The following is a 24,904-nucleotide window of genomic DNA, read 5'->3' as shown; positions in this document are numbered from 1 at the left end:
TCGAAAAAGGCCTAAGATTATTGAACCAATATTTTGCCTTGTCTTTAAGGGTAAAAAGAAAAATTTTAAGTCTTAAAACTTCTTCTGGCATGTCCGTGTATTTCACGGTGGAACACACTTCAAGAAACTCATCCAAATGCTTATATGGTTTTTCAGTTGGAAGTCCATGATAGTTGGGAATCATTTGAATAGTTGGTGGCTTAATCTCATAGTGATGTGCTCTAAATGGGGGCAATTAAATGCATGTAGGTGCATTGTATTCATTAGGCACATAATGGTCTCTTAAAGTAATGGGAGGATTCACAACCGGTGATGCTACATAAGCACCTTGATTAACTTAAACCATGGGAGGTGTTGGAGCAAAAATTGGCCGAGGCATTCCCAATGGAATTTGGCCGGTGGTGCTACATAAGCACCTTGAGTAACTTGAACCATGGGAGGTGTTGGAGCAAAAATTGGCCGAGGCATTCCCAATGGAATTTGGCCTTGTTGTTGTGGTGGGATGAATGGTCTAGGCATGCCTAATGGTACTTGAATATTTTCATGATGCACATTAGGGTGGAGGATGCCTTGTTGGTTTATGTGACCAAGGTCCTCCACATGGTCATCATGTTGCTCCTCCATTGATGAAATAGAGTAATGCGAACTACCTCTTCCCCTAGGATTACGAATAACCGATTCAAGATGCAAATTAGGAGGGACAAGAGTAGGATTTAATGACCTACGACCATGCATGCACTAGCAAAACAGATAATAAGGAAATAGCAATCACTTCACCCCCACAACAAATCAATCAACAAACATTCTTCACATACATTGGTCCCATACTCCCATGCTTGAACAATATGCAAAGAAAATTAAATTGCCTCCACGCGGGCTCACTATCTATCTATGAAATGAAAAACTTGCCACCACGCGGGCCGACGATTTAATTAGAGATTGAGTTAGAAAGATTTCACAAAGGGTCTTTAAGCAATTTCAATTCATTTTCAATTTTAAAGACTTGCTATGCTTTGCAAATTTTAGATTTTAGCCCTTTATGCTTTTGCTTAGCTTCACTTGGCTTCCTTGTTTCCTTTGCTCTTTAATTCCCTTTACTTGACTCTCTTAGCTCAATGCACCTAGCCAATCAAGAATAAACACAATAAGTATCCAAAAAAAGAAAATAAAGTAAAGATACAATCAAAAGAGTACTAATTCCTAATTGTTTCCAAAACACGGCGTTGCCAATTCAATCCCAGGCAACGACACCAAAAACTTGGTATTGTCACGTCACCAACGTCTAAAAAATATGTTAAAAATGTGAGTGTACAATGTGGCCAAGTTTTGAATTTAAAAATGCCACTACTACCTCTAACTAAAAATATAGATAGGGTGAGTAAGAATCGTCCCAAGGGATTATGGGCGTGTTTACAATTGAAACAATATATAGGGTTAGTAGGTTGAGTGATCAAAAGATGGTTTGCTTGGTTGATTAAACTACAATGCAATTAGAGTTAAAGCAAGTAAAAGGTAACAATTTAAAAAGTAGGGAAAAAGATATAAAGGGAAGGACTTGGAGTACTAGAGCTCACCACTAAGCTTGACTTCACTAGACACTAGCAATTATATATCAATGCAGAAATTAAATTGTAACTTATGTGTGTGTGTGACATTAATTGAAACTAACTATGGATGGCAAATAAGTATAGATTGTCTAGCTAACTCAATGGAAAACACAAGCTATCAAATGAGACCAACATTCATTCAATGAAACCACAATTTATGCACACACAACTATCTAGAAGCATACACCCTTTACATTCATTAGTATGGAACACCAAGGAACAAGAATAGATTATCCACCTATCTATGAATCTAAAGCAACTACACTACGTCTACACTAAAGACATGGGAATTAAACAAAGTAAGCTAAAGGTGTGGCATAATCCATCAAGAAATAAGTGTGAACCATCAAATAAATTACAAGAGTGTTCAATTAAATACTATATTTTGATCATCACTAGATTAACTTCATCCATACACATAGACATACATAATGATAAGTGCTTAAATATTGCACATTTCAGCACCTAAGTTAGGGTGTTTAAGTCCTTGCATCTATCTTACTTGCATATTTTAGTTCTAATTTATGTTTTTGTCATTTTTAGGTCAATAAGGTTCAAATTGACTAATTTCGGCTCATTAAAGCCTTTTTGGAGTCAAGCAAAGACAATCAGAAAAAGTTTAGCAAATGGCAAAAAGAGGCCGCAGCCCATTGTTCATATAGTGTGCTTATATTTCAAAAGCGGTCAATTCTACATTTTTTCGGGCCTTTGATGATGTTCCCAACAATCAAGAAATAAACCGATTAGCCCAGGGCAAAAATGGAGTTAAATAGGGCTTAAAAGAGATTTCTAGCACTGGGGGATCGATCCCCCACTATCGGCAAAAAGGTGCAAAAAAATACCCCCTGGGGATTGATCCCCAAGACTGGGGGATCGATCCCCAGCCCCTTGCAGCATTGCGGGATTTAGCTTCTACTTGGCTACGAGATTTTCTTGTTAGGGCTTATTTGGTGAACTATGGGCCTCCAATAATGTGGGTATTAAAGGAAAAACAAAGACCCATTGTAAAGGAGTTTTTTTTTTTTTTTTTTTTTTATTTAGTTTTTAGTTTTTCTGTAAGATATATTGTTCTCTCTTGAAAAAGCAAAAGAAAGAAAAAGTTAGGGTTTCAAGAAATTTAACAGGCTCTCTGTCTACAATTGAAGGAAGAAGAAGAAGGAGCCAAAAGATGGAGATGGAGCTTGTTGACACCATGATCGTCTCCTCCATGAGCTAGTTCTTCACTCAGGGCTTGGATGAGCCCTAAGTTCATGTAACCTAAACTTTTGTAATTTCTTTTCTTTGGGAATTAAAATGTTGTAATTAATTGTATGGCCTTGTGATTTCTTTATATATACATGCTTGATTTGACAAATTAAGGATTGTATTGATGAATTCTTTCATTGAAATCTCCAGTTGATTATATGTCTATGTATGATTAATTAGGGTTTTTATTCTTCGTTAGATGATTTAAACTTAATTCTTCCATTAATTCTATATGTAAATTGCATGTCTATGTGTGATTGCTTTAGAATTATATTCTACACTAGATACTCTTTGTAGCTGTGTTTAGTGATGGCCAAAGCATGATACTTATTTAATACAATTGTCAATTAATTTGATGGATAAAGGCTTAATCTTGATGGGTTGTTCTACAAATTAGCTTACTTGTCATTAGTTAATTGTAGTAAAGTAGGCAATTTGTGCTTAATTATGTTAATCCATACTTCTAATTACAATTAGTATTATCTTCTTGATGGATGTATGTGTTACCGGTATGCCCGTATGCTTGGATATGCATGTTTTAATCTTTTATAAAGGGTTTCATCTCATATCTCTTTGCATCGTGTTATATATTGTTTTGAACTGTATGCATTACTTATCCCATGTGATATTTGATGTGAGTTTGCTAGTATGGTTATACAGATAGGTTTTTGCATCTAAGTTTGGGGGAGACATCTTTCTTACTGGATCATTGCCAGACTTCATAGTCTTTTGCCATCACGGTATACTCTTTCCATCATTTTTCATTATTCTCATTGCATATAAAGGACAATGTACAGTTTAAGTTTGGGGGTAAGGTCATCATGATTCATTCTATTTTAAGTTGAGTTTTAAATGCATGGTGAGATTTGAGATGTATTTGGCAATGATTTCGAATTTTTGAAGCATAGTACCTTTGAAAAATAAGTTGTTAGAGTCTAATACTTCTTGTATGCTCTAGGATGCCATCTAAAGGTAAATTTTTAATTTTTGATATCATGTGTTGCTCTTGTGGTACACATCATCTTGTTGGTTGAAAATGCTTTGAGAGTTGATTCTAGAATTCTACACTTGCACTTGCGCATACTAGCATTCAATTTGTGGGGTACATGCTTAGTTGATTATTGTTTTGGTTTATCCCAATTGAGCTAGTATGTTTTGAAAGCTTTCATTCTTGATAAAATGACCTTGCAAAGAAAATAAATAAAAGCACTCACCAAAGGTGAGGAAAAAAAAAAAAAAAAACTACATTCTTTCAACATGTCAACTGATTAAAAAGGAAGACAAAGAAATAATGTAAGATGTATGATTAGTTTGAGTTCATAGCCTAGCCATTCCGAGTCATTACGCCCTTAGGAGTGTCTTTACATTTAACGCCCTAAGATCATCTGGTTTGGGAGTCGTTGACTCAACGCTTGTTACATAGGGTGATTAGAGAGCTTATGGAACTTGAACATTGCACATGGTCATACATAAAAAAAAAAAAAATAAATAAATAAAATGAAATCAATAAAAAAAAAAAAGAATATTTGATTGATTAACAAGGTTCATTCAATGTCTTGATGTCTGGTACTATATCTGTATGCTAGTTTGAGGGTAAGGGTACGCCATTACTTTGATTTGCTAGGACAACAACAAATTTTGATGCCGGTTCACTCAAAAAGGATGATAGAATTGATTCAATTTGCATGATTAACTTACTTGATGTGTGGAGGACTATTTTTGCTTACATAATGTTGAAATGTTGAGAATAACTTAGAAATGACAGAAATTTGCATACTTGAAGTAGTTTACTTTTAACACTTGTTTGATATGTGTCGTTACTTCTCAAGTAAGAAAGAGCTGTTGATGTTTGTAGGTATCACTTCTGGAAACCTTCACAAGACTTCACTCGTCCACTAGGGGTAACCTAGGGGTTTAAAAGGCTTGTTGCATATGCTAAATGCAACCGTGATCCCTACGAAAACGGTGTTATCTATTTATTGCTTTATTAGTTTGTAGTGATATAGATGTTTATTTCATTTCATAACGTAGTTTATTGCTAGGGACTAACAATATCTAAGTTTGGGGGTGTGATAAGTGCTTAAATGTTGCACATTTCAGCACCTAAATGTTTTTGTCATTTTCAGGTCAATAATGTTCAAATGGACTAATTTCGGTTCATTAAAGCCTTTTTGGGGTCAAACAAAGACAATCAAAAAAAGTTCAGAAAATAGCAAAAAGCGGCCGCAGCCCATTGTTCATATAGTGTGCTTATCCTTCAAAAGCGGTCAATTCTACCTTTTTTCGGGCCTTTGATGATGTTCCCAACAATCAAGAAGCAAACCGATTAGCCCAGGGTCAAAATGGAGTTAAACAGGGCTTAAAAGAGATTTCTAGCACTGAGGGATCTGTGATACCCCTCGGATCCGAGACACGGGTTGATCAGACCCAGGCCCAAACCCGAGGGAATATCAAACAATTAATATTTTATAATGAACACGGAATACAAAATAAATTAAGAAATGAAATTAAAGCTGGAAGGAACTAAAAATAGAATCTGCAAAATATTATAATTATTAAAATCCATCAAACCCAAACTCCAAAACTCCATCAGTTTACAACTTGGGAATCCATCTCTAGTGGACCCTTATTAAACATCCAAACGGAAGATAGAACAAAAGTAATAAACGTCCAGAAATAAAACTATAGAGAGAGCCCTACATCGTCGAAATAGTGAATAGAGACCTCTGCTCAGCACGAACACGTCTAAGCCTGGAACTGTCATGTACCTGAAAAATAGAAGTGGGTCAGGCCCACGCGCAAGTTCTATACTACTACAATCCAAACAGAGGCCCGATACGTATGTACATCCTAAACAATTCAACAATAGCTAATAGTCCGTAAATATATATATAGTCATACTAAAGGACTCTCACTGGACTACAGGCCGGTCTCAACCTGAATAGAGGTAACATGCTAAAACGCACACAAAGTGGGCATATGTACCTATACCTAAACAGGGTACACCTCCAATCATCGTAGCCAGCTACATATCCTGATGCATATACGCTCCCTAGCCATCGGTCCTGAGGCTCAAGCTCATACCGAGGCACCATAACAGTACATATATAAAATCTATCCAAAATCCCTGGTATTGCCGCTCAACAAGTAGTTGCCATGACAATACAAATCCACGGGACTTAACTTTTAGTTAATCCCATCCTTATTCCAAGTAGGTGGGTAATGGTATTGTTTTAAAAACCAAACCCATCCTTAGTATGCCACCGTCCCATACCGGTGCCTACTTTCTAATCTTCTAGTAGTCAATAATACCAATAAATCAAGTATATATCAACTAAATTCCAACATCCAACATTTAATGTTAGCAGTGATAAAATAAGTATTGATAAACAAGGTCACAACAACAACATATACATGCCCAATTTAAGTTGTTCCCTTTAGTCTGATATAAAGACAGAATTAATTAAAACTTTCATTTAACACCTTACAAATGACATACAGATATGTAGGGTATGTATCACAAAATCCTAACCTCCACAGTTGATACTAATTGTGATAATGTAAGCATCAAAACAATATTCACAGTATGTATGTAGACATGCTCAAATTATAGTGTTCCACAAAACCGATCTAGTGTTAAACTCAAATCCTCCTAGTATTTAAGTTGCAACAGTTACTATTACAGAAGTTAAGATAGCTATCATCTAGACCCATCCTTTCAATAATTTATACTAGCAGTGGTAAGGAAAAACGTGAACCACGGAACCACAATGCATCCACAAACATGCTTAGTCTAGGTTGAACAAGCATACAACACTACTGTAACTACCAATTTCATAGCAAAACAGATATCATTTTAGTTTGGTTTAATCTTCATTAATCCTGGAATCATTTAAGAGTACAAAGAGTATGAAGCCTAAGGGAAAGAGTAAGGATAGAATCTTGCCTCAGAAACTTTTGTTCAAAGTTTCAACGTCGTCTTCTTAAAAAATCCCGGCGAGTTCCAAAACCCGGTTACTGTTCATGGGTACAAAACACTATTCCCAAACTCAAAATCTGATCTTCACCGTTCAGATTGTGCGATACTGAGTCATGAACCTATCTTCCAAATTTCAGCTCGATCGGACCACGGACGAAGCGGGATCGGATGTTTGATGAAATCTGGGCAGAATGGAAAAAAAAACCTGTGGTCCGATCCCGCTTCGTCCGTGGTCCGATCCATTGTAAAGGAGTTTTTATTTTTTATTTTTTATTTAGTTTTTATTTTTTCTGTAAGATATATCGTTCTCTCTTGAAAAAGCAAAAGAAAGAAAAAGTTAGGGTATCAAGAAATTTAACAGGCTCTCTGTCTATAATTGAAGGAAGAAGAAGAAGGAGCCAAAATATGGAGATAGAGCTTATTGACACCATGATCGTCTCCTCCATGAGCTAGTTCTTCACTTAGGGCTTGGATGAGCCCTAAGTTCATGTAACCTAAACTTTTGTAATTTCTTTTCTTTGGGAATTAAAATGTTGTAATTAATTGTATGGCCTTGTGATTTCTTTATATATACATACTTGATTTGACAAATTAAGGATTGTATTGATGAATTATTTCATTAAAATCTCCAGTTGATTATATGTCTATGTATGATTAATTAAGAATTTTATTCTTCATTAGATGATTTAAACTTAATTCTTCCATTAATTCTATATGTAAATTGCATGTCTATGTGTGATTACTTTAGAATTATATTCTACACTAGATACTCCTTGTAGCTGTGTTTAGTGATGACTAAAGCATGATACTTATTTGATACAATTGTCAATTAATTTGATGGATAAAGGCTTAATTTTGATGGGTTGTTCTACAAATTAGCTTACTTGTCATTAGTTAATTGTAGTAAAGTAGGCAATTTGTGCTTGATTATGTTAATCCATACTTCTAATTACAATTAGTATTATCTTCTTGATGGATGTATGTGTTACCGGTATGCCCGTATGCTTGGATATGCATGTTTTAATCTTTTATAAAGGGTTTCATCTCATATCTCTTTGCATCGTGTTATATATTGTTTTGAACTGTATGCATTATTTATCCCATGTGATATTTGATGTGAGTTTGCTAGTATAGTTATACAAATAGGTTTTTGCATCCAAGCTTGGGGGAGACATCTTTCTTACTGGATCATTGCCGGACTTCATAGTCTTTGCCATCACGGTATACTCTTTCTATCATTTTTCATTATTCTCATTGCACATTAAAGACAATGTACAGTTTAAGTTTGGGGGTAAGGTCATCATGATTCATTCTATTTTAAGTTGAGTTTTAAATGCATGATGAGATTTGAGATGTATTTGGCAATGATTTCGAATTTTTGAAGCATAGTGCCTTTGAAAAACAAGTTGTTAGAGTCTAATATTTCTTATATGCTCTAGGATGCCATTTAGGGGTAAATTTTTAATTTTTGATATCATGTTTGCTCTTGTGGTACACATCATCTTGTTGGTTGAAAATGTTTTGAGAGTTGATTATAGAATTCTACACTTGCACTTGCGCACATTAGCATTCAATTTGTGGGGTTCATGCTTAGTTGATTATTGTTTTGGTTTATCCCAATTGAGCTAGTATGTTTTGAAAGTTTTCATTCTTGATAAAATGACCTTGCAAAGAAAAGAAATAAAAACACTCACCAAAGGTGAGGAAAAAAAAAAAACTGCATTATTTCAACATGTCAACTGATTAAAAAGGAAGACAAGGAAATAATGTAAGATGTATGATTAGTTTGAGTTCGTAGCCTAGCCATTCCGAGTCATTACGCCCTTAGGAGTGTCTTTACATTTAACGCCCTAAGACCATCTGGTTTGGGAGTCGTTGACTCAACGCTTGTTACATGGGGTGATTAGAGAGCTTAAGGAACTTGAACATTACACATGGTCATACGTAAAAAAAAAAAAAATTAAATAAATAAAAAAATGAAATCAATAAAAAAAAAAAAAAAAAAGAATATTTGATTGAATAATAAGGTTCTTTCAATGTCTTGATATCTGGTACTATATCTGTATGCTAGTTTGAGGGTAAGGGTACGCCATTACTTTGATTTACTAGGATAGCAACACATTTTGATGCTGGTTCACTAAAAAATGATGATAGAATTGATTCAATTTGCATGATTAACTTACTTGATGTGTGGAGGATCATTTTTGCTTACATAATGTTGAAATGTTGAGAATAGTTTAGAAATGATAGAAATTTGCATACTTGAAGTAGTCTACTTTCAACACTTGTTTGATATGTGTCGTTGCTTCTCAAGTAAGAAAGAGCTATTGATGTTTGTGGGTATCACTTCTGGAAACCTTCACGAGACTTCACTCGTCCACTAGGGGTAACCTAGGGGTTTAAAAGGCTTGTTGCATATGCTAAATGCAATCGTGATCCCTACGAAAACGGTGTTATCTATTTATTGCTTTATTAGTTTGTAGTTGTATCAATGTTTATTTCATTTCATAGCGTAGTTTATTCCTAGGGACTAACAATATCTAAGTTTGGGAGTGTGATAAGTGCTTAAATGTTGCACATTTCTGCACCTAAGTTAGGGTATTTAAGTCCTTACATCTATCTTACTTGCATATTTTAGTTCTAATTTATGTTTTTGTCATTTTCAGGTCAATAAGGTTCAAATGGACTAATTTCAGTTCATTAAAACCTTTTTGGAGTCAAGCAAAGACAATCAGAAAAAGTTTAGAAAATAACAAAAAGAGGCCGCAGCCCATTGTTCATATAGTGTGCTTATCCTTCAAAAGCGGTCAATTCTACCTTTTTGGGCCTTTAATGATGTTCCCAACAATCAAGAAGCAAACCGATTAGCCCAGGGCCAAAATGGAGTTAAACAGGGCTTAAAAGAGATTTCTAGCACTGGGGGATCGATCCCCCACTATTGGCAAAAAGGTGCAAAAAAAATACCCCCTGGGGATCGATCCTCAGCCCCTTGCAGCATTGCGGGATTTAGCTTCTACTTGGCTACGGGATTTTCTTGTTGGGGCTTATTTGGTGAACTATGGGCCTCCACTAATGTGGGTATTAAAGGAAAAACAAAGACCCATTGTAAATGAGTTTTATTATTATTTTTTATTTAGTTTTTAGTTTTTCTGTAAGATATATCGTTCTCTCTTGAAAAAGCAAAAGAAAGAAAAAGTTAGGGTTTCAAGAAATTTTACAGGCTCTCTGTCTGCAATTGAAGGAAGAAGAAGAAGGAGCCAAAAGATAGAGATGGAGCTTGTTGACACCATGATCATCTCCTCTATGAGCTAGTTCTTCACTTAGGGCTTGGATGAGCCCTAAGTTCATGTAACCTAAACTTTTGTAATTTCTTTTCTTGGGGAATTAAAATGTAATTAATTGTATGGCATTGTGATTTCTTTATATATACATGCTTGATTTGACAAATTAAGGATTGTATTGATGAATTCTTTCATTAAAATCTCCAGTTGTATGTCTATGTATGATTAATTTGGGATTTTATTCTTCATTAGATGATTTAAACTTAATTCTTCCATTAATTCTACATGTAAATTGCATGTCTATGTGTGATTACTTTAGAATTATATTCTACACTAGATACTCCTTGTAGCTATGTTTAGTGATGGCCAAAACATGATACTTATTTGATACAATTATTAATTAATTTGATGGATAAATGCTTAATCTTGATGGGTTGTTCTACAAATTAGCTTACTTGTCATTAGTTAATTGTAGTAAAGTAGGCAATTTGTGCTTGATTATGTTAATCCATATTCTAATTACAATTAGTATTATCTTCTTGACTGATGTGTGCTCTTATCGGATACATTTGTGAATGTGTATGGTGGGTTATGACGTAGTTTTGAATGGGTTCTACACTTTAGTTTAGTTGTTATTAGGTAGACAATTCGTTCTTGATGTTGATAATCTATGCTTACAATTGTGATTTGTGATGATAATGTAACCACATCTATGATTACACCAATGATTTCCCCATTAATTGAAAGCAACTGGTTAATTGCATGGGCTTAGTGGTGAATCCTAACCCTAAGACTCTCTTCCTATCTCTTTAATTCTTAGTTTACTTTAGTTAAATTTATTTGCATTGTTATTTCCATTTCTATGTTTTTAATTGAAATCTAACTTAATCACTTCACCAAACTCTTTTTCTCTCAAACTCTCTATCTTTCTCTCTCTCTCTTACCATTTTAATCTAATTAGCATTAAAGTCAAGTTAAATTCCAACACGTGTTCAATCTCTTGGGACGATCCCTTCTCACTTCATACTACATAGTATAAGTGTCTAGCGGTTTATAAATGTAAACTATGATGCCTGTTTGATACCATTTCCAAAACCAAAGTGTTATGCATTATTTTGTGCACGCGCTCGGGTCGCATCACATAAATTCCATTAAATCTAGATAAAAGCACGTGAATCACTCATTCTAGCATACATAGACATGTGGTTAGAAATAAACAATCAATTGAAAGCATTAATCCATACACATCAAGTAGAAACCATAAGATATATATATAAATCTAAGATCAAAACATTTATTACAAGCAAATTCCCAAAAATATACAAAGCACTAGGTCTAGGAAGCAAACTTAGGGGCTACTCTAGCCCCAAGTAGATGTCTAGCCACTCATTGAAGTAGTCATCCAACCCTTAAGGGCTATCTCCATGGTAGGAATAACTTCCTTCTTGATGGAAACCCTAGAAGGATAGAAGAACTCCCAAAGATGTGTAAAAGCTCTCTAGTCTCTAGCCTCCTCTCCAAGATATGAGATGTGTAAGTTATGATGAATGTTGAATGTTAAAATGGCTCAAAATCCATATATAGGTAGCTCAAGTGTCACACCCAATGGTCTAGACTCGTACACTAGGGCCCTTACAATGATTGCACCACAAGCCAACTTTTAATGAGCTGGACTTTGTTTTATTTCAGACTTGGGGAGGTTCGATCGATCGAACTGTGTTGAGATCGATTGAACATTGGTGAGATCGATCGACTACTGCAGAGATCGATCATCCTTGGCGGTGCCTTTTGAGTATAGACAAATCTCTGAGATATTTTGGGATATTTTGGGAAAAAGACAAGAGTAGTAGGTGGGGTCGTAGGTGAGGATAAGATCAAACAATTTCGATTGATCTGAGGAAAGTTGGATCGATCGAAGGTGGTGGAATCTTTTAAATAAGGACAAAGGCTTGGATCCATCTTGAAATGTCTAAATCGATCACCTGCAGATTGATAGAAGAATTGTTGAGATCGATCGAACTTGTTGTTTTTCCACACTTTGCTTCCACTTTGCTCCTTTCTTCCATTCAGCTTAAGATTGCTTTTTTTAAGCTCTTATTTGGCTTAATTAACTTATTTTTCGGATAAGTGTCTGAAAAGGGCAATAACACAAAATTAGTCTAAGCTAAGAAAATAAGATAGATAAAGGTCTTAGAATACCTAAGCTTAAGGGGTTTAAATGCGCACTTTTCAGTGCTCATCAGTCCTTGTCTCCATTCAAAATTACCGGTGCAACATCTTCATCCTTCCTAAATGGGTTATTGATGAACTAAACAAAATTTTCAGAAGGTTTCTTTGGTCTGGACCAGAGTTGAAGGCCACAGGATCAAAGGTTGCTTGGGGCAAGGTATGTATACCTAAACTTGTAGGGGGTCTAGGGATCCCTAATTTGGAAGCTGCTAATAGGGCTGGAATCCTAAGGTTCATTTGGGACCTCCAAACTGACAATTCAAACAGGCTGCGGGTAAAATGGTGCCACTCACACCTCCTTAAATCCTAGAACCTATGGACTTTTAATTACCCCCAACCCTGTTCTTGAAGTTGGAGGAAAATGCTCTAATAGAGACATACTGCTAGATCACTCATCAAACATTCTATTGGCAATGGGGCAGATACAACATTATGGTAGGATAATTGGGCCCCAGGGGGTCCTCTTTGTTTAAGGTTTCTAATTTCCTTACTAACACAGGGGGGAATTCATGAAGGAGTAACACTTAACAATTTCATTCATAACTACAACTGCTTCTTTCCCATATCCCTCACTAATACGATCCTTGAATTGGCTAACCTACCAGCTTCTTCTTCTAGGGACTCAAAGAAGTGGGTAGCCTCTCCTACTAGATTATACTCATTCAATCATACTGTCTCCTATTTGGTGGGGAACCTTCCAATGCCCCATGGCATAATCTAGTTTGGAACTCTCCTTCCATAACTAGAATAAAGTTCATTTTTTGGCTAGTGGTCCAATCCAAGTTACCAACTCTTGATAGTAAATCAATGTCTAAGCACATCAATATCTGCCCACTATACAGCATGTCAATGGAATCTCATGATCACATTTTCTTAAATTGCTCTTTTTTCTCTCCACTGTGGCTTTTTATCAAATACAAGTTCAACATTTCTACAGCCTTAAAGAGTTAGGATGCTCTTGTTTAGTGGGCAAGTATCCAATGGAAAGTCAAAAACTCAATTAATCTACACAGAAAATTGGGGCTTTCAGCTTTAGTGTATCATACCTAGGAGGAGAAAAACGCCAGGATTTTTAGAGAGAAGAAGGCCTCTCAGAGAGTTGTCTGTGCCAAGATCTGTTCAACCATCTCTGCAATTCTAAAATTGGGGTGCCTCCGCGATTGCGATTCATCAAGAGCTATTCTCAAGTATTGTTCATCTTGTTAATGGCAATTGCCGTTAATGGCAGTTACTATTTTTTGATTTCAATGTTTTCATTGTTGGGCAGCCCTCATGGGCTTGTTTTAAGCTGTAATTGCTTCTTTGGGCGAATGGCCTATTGTACATATTTCCTTTAATGAAAATTGCTTTAATTTTCGCGGCCGGGGGGGGGGGGGGGGAACATTTAAAAAGCTTCATTTACAACAGTAAAACCACCATCAATGACCAAGTTGTGGCCACTCACATACTTAGACTCATCACTAGCCAAATACAGAACAGCTTTGGCTACATCTTCTGACTTGAGAGACACCCCTTTGAGGTTTGAATATATATCATTGAATTCCGTATCTTTCAGGTCAAAAAACTCCCTTGCCGACACAGTTGGAACAACATAAGGTGACACAAAATTAACACGAATTCCGAACTTTCCTAGCTCCACTGCGGTGTTCCTAGTGAGCCCGAGCACTGCATGCTTGGAACATTTATAATCATGTGAAGCAACCCCTCCAATCACAGAACGAACACTAGCTGTGTTAATTATGGTTCCATGATGGGCCGGTATCATCACACGAGCTGTGTGTTTGGTTCCCAAAAATGCACCTATTACGTTAACATAAAGAACTTTTTTATTCCTAAGATGCTTGCATTGTTGAACATTATGTCAAGCTTGCCGTGCTTGGCAACAGACTTGTCAATGACATTTTTAACATTCGTTTCATTTGTGACATCACAGTGGATGAACGAAGCATGAGTTGGACCTAAGTCCCTGCAAATTGAATGGCCAAAATCATCTTGGATGTCGGCGATCATGACTTTAGCGCCGTGTTGGCAGAATAGCTTAGCTGTGTAGGATCTAGTGCTGGCGGACCCGCCTGTGATCAGAGCCACCTTACCTTCTAATCTAGTTTTCAAAATTCATGACAAAGCAAGAATTCAACATGGCTGGTCTATGAAACAACTTTGGGCCCTTTTCTTAAGAAGTCAAGTCAAACGTGGCAAAAGAAATTTAGCACCTATAAGCTAAAACTATTAAGTTATTAAAGATTGTGCTGGTAATTAAACTTGATTTTAATTAATTATAAATTAATAATATTTTCTAGACAAAGGGATACATGTTTTGGTCAGTCCAAGCATCTGTAATTCATACATAGTCCAAGAGTCATTTGTTTACTCACAAGTATATTAAATGTTGTACCTGCCGCTACTCTTGGAATAAAAGTATTTTTCAAGTGTTTCTCCTCTTCACTTTCCTCCTAAATAGAACTAATGCTATGTTTTAGATCAGTGAATCGTCGACTTAGATTTATAATTGGAGAAAAATTAGTTAAAATTTTGAACTAAATTTATTTCAATTTCAAATTAAAGATGGTTCAGTAATCCAAAACATAGTAGTGTCATTTGGGAGAAAAGGTCAAGAAGATCTGCTTATCAAGAAAATAAAATCAAGGATAAAAATGAGAGTATCTGATAACCATACCTTCTTGCGGCAGTTGATAGAATTGGGAGAGTCGCTATAGTTGAAAATTTTGTAAAAGTTGTGTGAAAAGCAAAGCCACACACCAAGCTATTACTTGTAATATTAGGCAATATCACTGGCCATGATATGATTTATATAAGCAAAATATTAACCAGATTTATAAGCGTCAAATCTAACTGTAGTCCCAAATATAAACATGCTCAATATTTTACACACACAAAATTTACCTATAAATAAATTAGGGTAAATTACCCTCACACCCCCTGTGGTTTGGTCATATTACACCTAGATTAATATTTTGGTTTTAGATTTCGCTTATATTTAAATGAGTTATTTAGCATTTCACTTACACCCCAAACATCAATTTTTGATTGAATCAGACTACTTTTGAGGTGTTAGATGATTGTACTACCCTTTAACCTCACATTGACTTTTTTTGTGACCAAAGTACCCTCACAATCACCACCGCCTCTCTGTCATGAACTTTCATTTTGACCTCAGATATGTGTGTAGGACGATGCCTATACTGCCTGATGACATTTTCTTTCTTTTGTTGGTTAAAATTGTTGCACTCAAAAGGAATATTCATTAGTTAGTATCAATTATTTTGGCTGAGTTATCTCCATAACCCATCTTCATCCTTGCCGTTCCATCCTGCCGTGCACCGCCGCCCGTCCACGGTTGCGCCATCGCTCCGAAGCTCACTGCCGCAGTTCATCCTAAGCTGTCGTTCATCCATCGGCCGCGTTTTCATCGGATTCTTTGCTATTAGGCCGTCATCCACTGCCGTTTCAGCCATCTTTTCGGCTTCTTTCGCTGGCGAAGAAGTTGGGATTTTCGCTAACGTTGTGAATCTGTGGTCGCCGATTCACTTCCCCGACCTCGCCGGAAGACTCTTCACCTATCCCGACGGCCATGTTCAAATCCCCTGCAATGACACCGGCGTCGAATTTATTCAGGCCAGAGCCAAACACCTCTTCATCGATGACATTTAGCCCCTCTAGACGTACCCAATTTATTCAAACAGTTCTTAACCTTCGACAACACTCTCAGTTACGCTGACCACTATAAGTCGTTGACTGCTGTCTAGGTCAGTAAGCTCGGCGACGGCGTCTTCATCGACTGCACCATCAACCACTTCCTTCTGGAATTTCTTTAACACCTTCGCGGATGGTGGAAGGTGCGGACAGAAAGGAAAGTTGCAGGTCGATAAGGATGGGTTTTGGGGGTGGGTTTTGCCGCAGATCAATTCGTGATGAGGATGGTTTTTTCACTCGGTAGATTTTGGGTGATGGGTTAATAGTGGTGGTTGTAAGGATGGAGGTGGGGATGGTGGCAGTGGTTTGGATATGTGGTGGTGGATGTCGGGATGGAGATGGTGGCAGTGGTTTGGGATAAGTGGTGGACTAGTGGTGGATGTAGGCTGCCCCAAAGCAATTGTCATTGCTTCTCGGAAACAGTTTAGGATAGATTGTTGAAAGATTCTGAAGATCTTAACTCTATTCAATGTTGGGACATAAATGCTCCAACAAGGTTCCAAAACTACTTTACCAATTTCTTAAACTTGAAGGAGTTGTACACGAATTGGTGCATCTAATGGAGCCGGAGATGGTGGTGGTTGTATGGGGGTAGGGATAAGGGTTTTTTTGTCATTTAAGATTATATATATATATTTTGTATTAAAAAATTGAGGGTAAAATGGTCCATTCACATGATTGGGGTGTAAGTGAAAGATAAAACCAAAATCTTCATCTAGCTGAAATATGACCTAACCTCGGGGGGTGTCGGTGTAATTTACCCAATTAATTATACTACCACTTTCATTTCAGTGTGGGATTGCCTTATTTATCATGTGCATGACTAATTATAAAGCACTCACCAAAATTGTGGAAAAACTACCACCTTTTTTCATCATATATGAGGTGCTATGCGGAATGTCCGTGGAGAGGATAAAGCCCACTTTTTTCAGTAGCGCCTTTTTTCATCATAGGTATGGGGTGCAGTGACATTCTAGTTTGTCTAAAAGACGGGTAGATATAATTTAGAGAAAGTGTGATCCACTTGCCCTCTTAAATTTGGGAACTTAAACAATGACACCCCATTTCATAAACAAGGAGCCAAATAAGGCCTTAACTGACATGAAATGTCTAATATGCCATGTATACATTCAGCTTTACTCTTTCTCTAATCTTTCCTACCGCGGACAATCGACGACGACGAGGCCCTCACCCTCTTTCCTGGCGACGCCTACAACATACACATAAACACCTGGTTCAACCTTGCTTTGTACTCGCAGGAGGTTATAGAGCTGAAGCATGAAATTCACGGTCAATACCTCATCGGGTTTAACCTTGCGGCGAACACCCTTTCTATTTATACTCATTTCATTCACCATTCACAAGAGGATCTTGTCCCACATCAAATCTAGATAAAAAATGAAATGAGTATAAATGGATTATAAATGGGTTGGATATAAGGTGTGGTGACAACTTATCTATTTATACCCCATTTATCATGTTTTCTTGTTGATGAGATTAAAGTATTGAAAACTAAGTCGGAAGTGTTGTCAATTTTTGTAAGATTAAAGTTGTCTATAAGAATGGAATGGGAATGATGATTGCCATTCTCTTGTTTGGTTGCAAACATGGAATGTGTAAAAATAAAATAATGATATCCATTTATTTGTTTGGTTGGACTAAAAAATTGAAATGGAATGAATTTATATTGTTTTACCTTTATCATCATTTATATTGTTTCCTCCAAATTACCTTTATCATTAATAATAAAAAATTAACATCAAATTTTTTTCCAATCCAGTGGTGTGCAAGAGGTCTGTAAGAGGGAAATCGGGGCAAGAGATAGAGAGAGAAAGTAGAGAGAAGAAAGAAACTGAGCAAGCGAGGTGTTGGAGATTGGGCGAGAAAAGGTAATGGGGAGAAGGAAGCGATTGAATAAGGGTGAGGACGGATCCGATTTGATCGGCGGCGACGAACGGCGGTGATCAAGGACGGCGGCTAGAGAGCTCCACAACGACGACCAAACGACCCTCTTCCCAAGTTGGTTTCAGCAATTATTTCACAAAATCAATGAGACAATCACGAAAAAACTTCAATGCTTTTGGGTCATGTTCACTGTTTGCTTCACTCAGATCTACTTTTGATTTTTTGTTGTGTCTTGGTCCTAGGAATGGCAATTTGACCTGTTCTCGCAGTTACCCGCTCCACCCCGCACCGTTTTTGGCGATTTTGGGGGACCGTTTTGCTTATTTGGGCGGGGATGGTTTGATGTAATAAAAACCCGTAGGGGTTTGGTGTGGGGGCTGGGGGAGGTCGCCCCACCCCGCCCCGCCCCGTTTAGATAGGCAAATTACTTAAGTATCCTTATTTTATTAGTATATATATTTTCCACTATATATTAAGTACCCAATATAAGAATATTAAAGTAATAAATGAATTTGATTAAAATGAAATTTGCAATGGTGAAGAGTTGAAGATGATGGGCAAAAAAAAAAAAAAAGCAAATCTATTTTAATAATAAATAAATTTTGGTCTTAAATGGGGCGGGGCAGGTACCCGCGGGAGTAAAAATGTTAAACGGTTACGGGGATGGGGTGAAAAATTCTCCCCTTTTTGCGGTTTTGGGCGGGGACAGGGGCGGGGTTTTTAAACGGTTGTGGGGGCGGGGGGAGGGTACAACCGCTCAATCCCGTCCCCGTTGCCATCCCTACTTGGTCCATCACTTTGAAGTTCAAGATCAATATTATGTTTGTTAGACAATGGGTTGGGTTGGGTTGGGTTGGGTTGTGTGTTCTTGTATGTTTCAATGTCGATAGAGGAGATGATGATGCTGGCGGTGGGTTTGATACAGGAGACGATGATGCCGGCGTGGGTTTTGTAATTTGTTAGGTTTTATTTTTTAATATTTTTTTTAGTTTGTATTTTTTTTAAAGTAGGAATGAAATGGTCATTCCTTTTGTGAGAAGGTGGAATAATTTTGATGGAATGACCGTTCTCCAAGAATGGTAGGGAATGACGATTCCAAATTTAAAATTAGATACCAAACACAAGAATGAAAAAAAAAAAAAAAAAAAAAAAAAATCATTCAATTCTACCACACCAAACTAACCCTAAGGGTTACCAGAGACTTCCATCATTACAAGTTTAAATTTTTTTTAAGCAAATGCTCACCCTCTCATTGTTGTCTCTGTTGACAAAAAATTTCTTCTTAGAAATTAAATTTAGTCCAAGGAAGCACAATTATTTTATAGAAATTTTTTTTTTTCCTGATAATTATTTTATAGAATTGACATCCTAAATAATAGATAAGATCAACGAAATAGATCATGCCGTTACAAATTTCAGTAAAATATCCTCTTTCTTCTGTTTTTAAACTATTAAATCACAAAAATCTTGTAAAGTTGTGAACTTTTTTACCCTTAATTTTCTGTGTTGTAATCAATTTGCAACATAAATCATAGAACAATGCTAAATAACACTTCAACACCAAGCTATGCTTTGGCGGCTTTTTTCTGTATAATTTCTCTGTCTTTTCTTTAGGAAACTTATTTACCAAATAATTTTTGTAGGAAAAAACAAAAAAAAAAAACTTAATATTCTATCAACAATGTATCAAATACATCATTTGGTTCAATCCAAGATCCAATTTGATGGATATGAAATATTTTCTGTCGGATTCGACTTTATGTTACTTTCCATGGATTGTATGGCTGTCTATTTTTGATTTGACCATTCCTTGAAAAAAGACTATATTCTTTTCCATCCTTAAATTAATGAAAATAATATAATGAAACTTCGTCTTTTATCACTTTTACTCCATTTCATATTGTTTAATTGACCCAATTTTATTTATTTACTCTTTGATCCAATTTTCTTTTTCAAATTTCGTAATTGGAGGGACGGTAAATCTTCATACCTCTTTTATTGCAATTAATTTAACCCAACAAATCCTCCCTCAAGTTTTCACAAGCTTTATATTTATTATTTAAATATTTTAAAATTTTCTACCGTCATCATTGGGCATTTCAGACTTGATGAGTTGTTGTAAACTAGTGATTTACAGTAGGGAGAATAGACCATACAATTTGGCGTATCTTACCTTTTGCCAGGCTAATATTTTTTTGTTGAGTTTATTTTTTTTAAAATTTTTTTGGAGCCTGATTTTTAATATAGAATGGAAGGAAAATTTTTTGGTTGAATTATATTTTTTTGGGTTCACTATTAAATCTCTATTATTGATGGGACCTAATAATAAGTAAATAAAAATTTTAAAGAGGTAATAATATAAGAAAATATGTCCCACGTGCTTGTAATTTATGGTAAGATTAGTGAAAAGTTAATTCAATTGAAGAAAAAAATTATGTTATGAATACGTTGATTAATTAAATTTATTTGTCAAAGTGAAGTTAGACTTTTCTATCAAAGTGAAGTTAGACTTTTCTGTCAAAGTTTTTACCGAGGCCTAAATACAAGCAAAAATCGTTTCTAATATAGCACAATGCAAGAAAAATACTTAATGAATCAGACATGCCAGTCTTTAATATGTCCACCACATCAGGATACACTATTACTAATTTTTCAAACGACAAATAAATACCGACAAAAAACTGACTTCCACTTGGCAACCGACTATTTGCTTACAACACTCTCTCTGCTCCTCTGCTCACAGCCCTTCCCTCTCACTCCTCTGCAAAACCCTCTCCTCTCTTTTTTCACGTGATGGGCGAATCGTCATTCTACGACGAACGAAATTCTGAACAATTTCGTCAATTCTGAAAACTCTGTGATATTATCGGATTCTAACCAGAGACTGAGCTCGCTCCAGATCCATGGCTGATGTAGTGATTCCGTCAATCTCTTCTATTTCCGGCGATTCTCCGGCACCAATTGCTTTCCCTCCCTTCCTTGTCCGTGGGTTTCACTGTTTGGGTGTATGGATTGCCCTGTCCTCGTCGCTGACCCCAAAGAGAGGACTAGCAGAATTGGTGGAAAATAATATAAACTGGTGGCAAAAAAAAGAAAAAAAGAAAAGAAAAAGAAAATAAAAAAGAAGGAGTGAGCCATAGACACGTCGCGTAGGAATCGATTTTCATGAGATGTTTATTAGTCAGGTGAAATAGCAGCTCTCGTTTTTCAAAATGCATCCCACTATTTATTAATGCACCGACACATCAACCAAACAATTATTGTTGACTACCCTTACACCTCACTGTTATGTACACATTCAATGTACAATATACACTTCAAAATATATATATATATAGAGAGAGAGAGAGAGAGAGAGAGATTGTTACGCGGCTTTCTTTCTTCAAAGTAGTACGACGTGGCACATTAGAAAACACTTAAAAAATTGACTACAGAGTCTACCAAATCTTGAGACTCCACATTTCTTGCACATATTTGACTATTCAACCAAGACTTAAGAATATATTCACTAGCACACTTGTAAGAACATAAGCTTATTAAAATAAACTCAACTTATTGTCAAATTGATCAACTCAAAACAGAGCACCATTTTTCATTCCTTGAACATTGAAAAACCTTCATTTACAACCGAAAAACCACCATCAATGACCAAATTGTGTCCGCTCACGTATTTAGACTCATCACTAGCCAAATACAAAACAGCTTTGGCCACATCTTCTGACTTGAGAGACACCCCTTTGAGGTTTGAATATATATCATTGAATTCCTCATCTTTCAGTTCATAAAAATCCCTGGCCATCGCAGTTGGAACTAAATAAGGTGACACACAATTAACACGAATTCCGAACTTTCCTAGTTCCACCGCGGTGTTCCTGGTGAGCCCGAGCAATGCATGCTTGGAACATGCATAATCATGTGAAACACCACCTCCAATCACAGTGCAAACACTAGCCGTGTTGATTATTGTTCCACAACGAGCCGGTATCATCACACGAGCTGCGTGCTTGGTGCCCAAAAATGGACCTACTACGTTAACACGAAAAACTTTCTCAAAATCAGTTGTATGGTTGTCAAAAATGTTGGGTCTTTTAATTCCTCCGATGCCTGCATTGTTGAACATTATGTCAAGCTTGCCGTGCTTGGCAACAGACTTGTCAATTGCATTTTTGACATCCATTTCATTTGTGACATCACAGTGGACGAAGGAAGCATGAGTTGGACCTAAGTCCTTGCAAATCGAATGGCCAAGATCATCTTGGATGTCGGCAATCATGACTTTGGCGCCGTGTTGGCAGAATAGCTTGGCTGTGTAGGATCCAATGCCGGCAGACCCGCCTGTGATCAGAGCCACCTTACCTTCCAATCTAGTTTTCAAAATTCATGACAAAGCAAGAATTCAACATGGTTGGTCTATGAAACAACTTTGGGCCCTTTTGCCATGCAATTCTTAAGAAGTCAAGTCAAAAGTGGCAAAAGCAATTTAGCACCTATAAGCTATTAAAGATTGTACTGGTAATTAAACTTGATTTTAATTAATTATAAATTAATAAAATTTTCTAGACAAATAGATACATGTTTTGGTTAGTCAGCATCTGTAATTCATACATTGTCCAAGAGTCATTTGTTTGCTCATAAGTGTATTAAATGTTGTACTTCCTGCCTCTATTCTTAGAATAAAAGTAATTTTCAAGTGTTTTTTCTCTTCACTTTTCTCCCAAATACTACTAATACTATGTTTTGGACCACTGAATCGTCAACTTAGATTTATAATTGGAGAAATATTTGTTAAAATTTTAAACTAAATTTGTTTCAATTTCAAATCAAAGTCCACGATTCAATAATCCAAAACATAGCATTAGTATTATTTGGGAGAAAAGTGAAGAAGATTTGCTTCTCAAAAAAATAAAAAATGAGAGGATCTGATGACCTTACCTTCTTGCGGCAGTTGATAGTATTGGGAGGCTAGCCATACTTGAAAATTTTGTAGAAGTTGTGGAAAAACAAAGCCACACACCAAGCTATAATCTAAGAAAATATTAGGCAATAACCAAGCTATGATATGATTTATCTGAGGAAATATGAACTAGATTTATAAGCATCGAAACTACCTGTAGTCCCAAATATAAACGTGCTCAATATTTTACACGCAAAAATTTTACCGTTGATTGATTCAAAGAGCACACCCCTTGGCAATTAATGCGTGCACGAGTCAATGATATGTATGTATATACCTACATAGGGGCGGAGTCAGGAATTTGTTTTGCGTGGGTCCTTATTAAAGATAATAAATCATATTTTTTTTAAGCGAATAGTGATGCAAGACAACAAGTCAAAAAATAGAACTGTAATAATGGTGGAATAATAGCATTTAATAATTTGAAAAATAATTATTTAAAAAAAACAAAAACATAAAATACACCTCAAGAGTCCTGTTAGCAACAAATTTAATTACCAAACTTTGAAGAGGAAAAAATAAATAAATAAAGGAATGTAACTTTTTTTTTTTTTTTTAAGAGAATATAAAGAAGAAGAAGAAGAAGAAGAAGAAGAAGATGATGAGGAGTAAGAATGAAAAGAAAGGAAAAATTAAAAATATTTTTAAAAAATATCTTTAATTTTAGTGGCATTTTGTAAAATTTTATAAATTATAGGCCTATTTGCAATAAAAATTAATTGGTCCAAGGGTAAATAATTATTTCAGTAGGGTATTTTTCACTTTTTTATAAATTATTGACCTATGTGTAATAAAAATTAATGATCATTTTTGACATGTATTTAAAAATATCGATAAAATGTTTAAAATAATAAAATTAATTTTTATTTATAAACACATATAAAATATTAGTAACACATATTTAGAAAGTATTTGTTTCCGACACATATAATTCTCCTCTCGACTTGTAAGATTGATTCTTTAATAATTTGTAAGATTGATGATTGCTTGTTTTAGGAGTAAAACACCTCTGGTGGGCGAGCAACTATCAAATCATAGAAGTGGCGTTTTTTGTCAATTAATAGGGGGTCCGCAACACTACAAACTTCATTGAAGCGTGGGAGTTGTGAACTACTCCCCCTATTACCTTTCCCTTTTTGTCTAATCAATTTGGTACCACAATTTAAACGAAGAACTCGACGCCAAAATATCACCCAACCCCGTTAATCTAATTTTTCTTTCAATTGTAGTAATTAGATCAATGACATGTCCTTTCAAGTGGAATAAATTTCGTCTTTTTTCCGTTTGTATCTATGAAATAAAATCACTAAAACGTGAATGCCTGGTTAGGTGGTACATTTTATTTGTTTTTTCATTGAAGCCAACTGTTTGAAAGATAGTTATCAATCAATACAATGATAAAAGTGCATGGAATCTCAAAAAGAAAGGATCCGTGGTGGTCACGGATTTCCAACCACGGATTGATTGATTGATTGATTAGAAAGTTAAAGTGTATTGATTATGTAACTGTACACGATCCAAGCAGGGCAAAAGCCCAATACAACAGACTAGTCCAAGACTGTGAAAACAATGGCCCAAGTCCATCAAAGTTGAACAAAGACAATGATAAGGTACAAAACCCTAGACTAATCTTATATACGCCAACAATCCAAAACAATCCGGTACCAAACAATAATAGAGAAGCTAAGCCGCTAAGCACGCTCCTGCTGTAATCAGTTTGGTGGCTCCGTCGGTGGTTTGATGAAGGCTCCAGGGAGTCCCCAATCGACGACTATTCTCCGAGCCGCTGCAGAGTCCTTCACTTTCATAGAGAAGAGGTGTTGCTTGACCATGTCCATTGTCTCATTGAGGATCTGTGCTTGTGATTTCCTCTTCCTTTTGAAAGCTTGATCATTTCGTTCAGTCCAGATCCGATTGATGAAGGTGGAGAGAGTAAGTTTGTTGATTGAGTTCTGTAGATTCTTCTGCTTCCAAATGCGCGATGCCTAAA

At 36.0% G+C, this 24,904-nt stretch overlaps 1 protein-coding gene and 1 pseudogene across 1 annotated transcript; both read right to left on the bottom strand.

Moving 5' to 3' along the window:
* Window positions 1-13,689: 13,689 nt before the first annotated feature.
* On the bottom strand, window positions 13,690-15,817 carry LOC132269817 (secoisolariciresinol dehydrogenase-like; annotated as a pseudogene).
* A 5,516-nt stretch (window positions 15,818-21,333) lies between these two features.
* On the bottom strand, window positions 21,334-23,027 carry LOC132270612 (secoisolariciresinol dehydrogenase-like). The gene is made up of 2 exons (XM_059771782.1): window positions 22,893-23,027; window positions 21,334-22,324 (listed from the first exon to the last, which is right to left on the bottom strand). The coding sequence occupies exons 1-2, from the start codon at window positions 22,928-22,930 to the stop codon at window positions 21,553-21,555; spliced, it is 810 nt and encodes a 269-aa protein (XP_059627765.1). The 5' UTR covers window positions 22,931-23,027; the 3' UTR covers window positions 21,334-21,552.
* Between the last annotated feature and the right edge of the window lie 1,877 nt (window positions 23,028-24,904).

This window comes from Cornus florida, unplaced genomic scaffold (genome assembly GCF_030987335.1).
Source record: "Cornus florida cultivar Cherokee Brave unplaced genomic scaffold, ASM3098733v1 CherokeeBrave_3.0.0_Hap2_Chr08, whole genome shotgun sequence".
NCBI lineage: Eukaryota > Viridiplantae > Streptophyta > Magnoliopsida > Cornales > Cornaceae > Cornus > Cornus florida.
The sequence above is the reverse complement of the archived record's forward strand: the minus strand, read 5'-3'. Positions and strand labels throughout refer to the sequence as shown.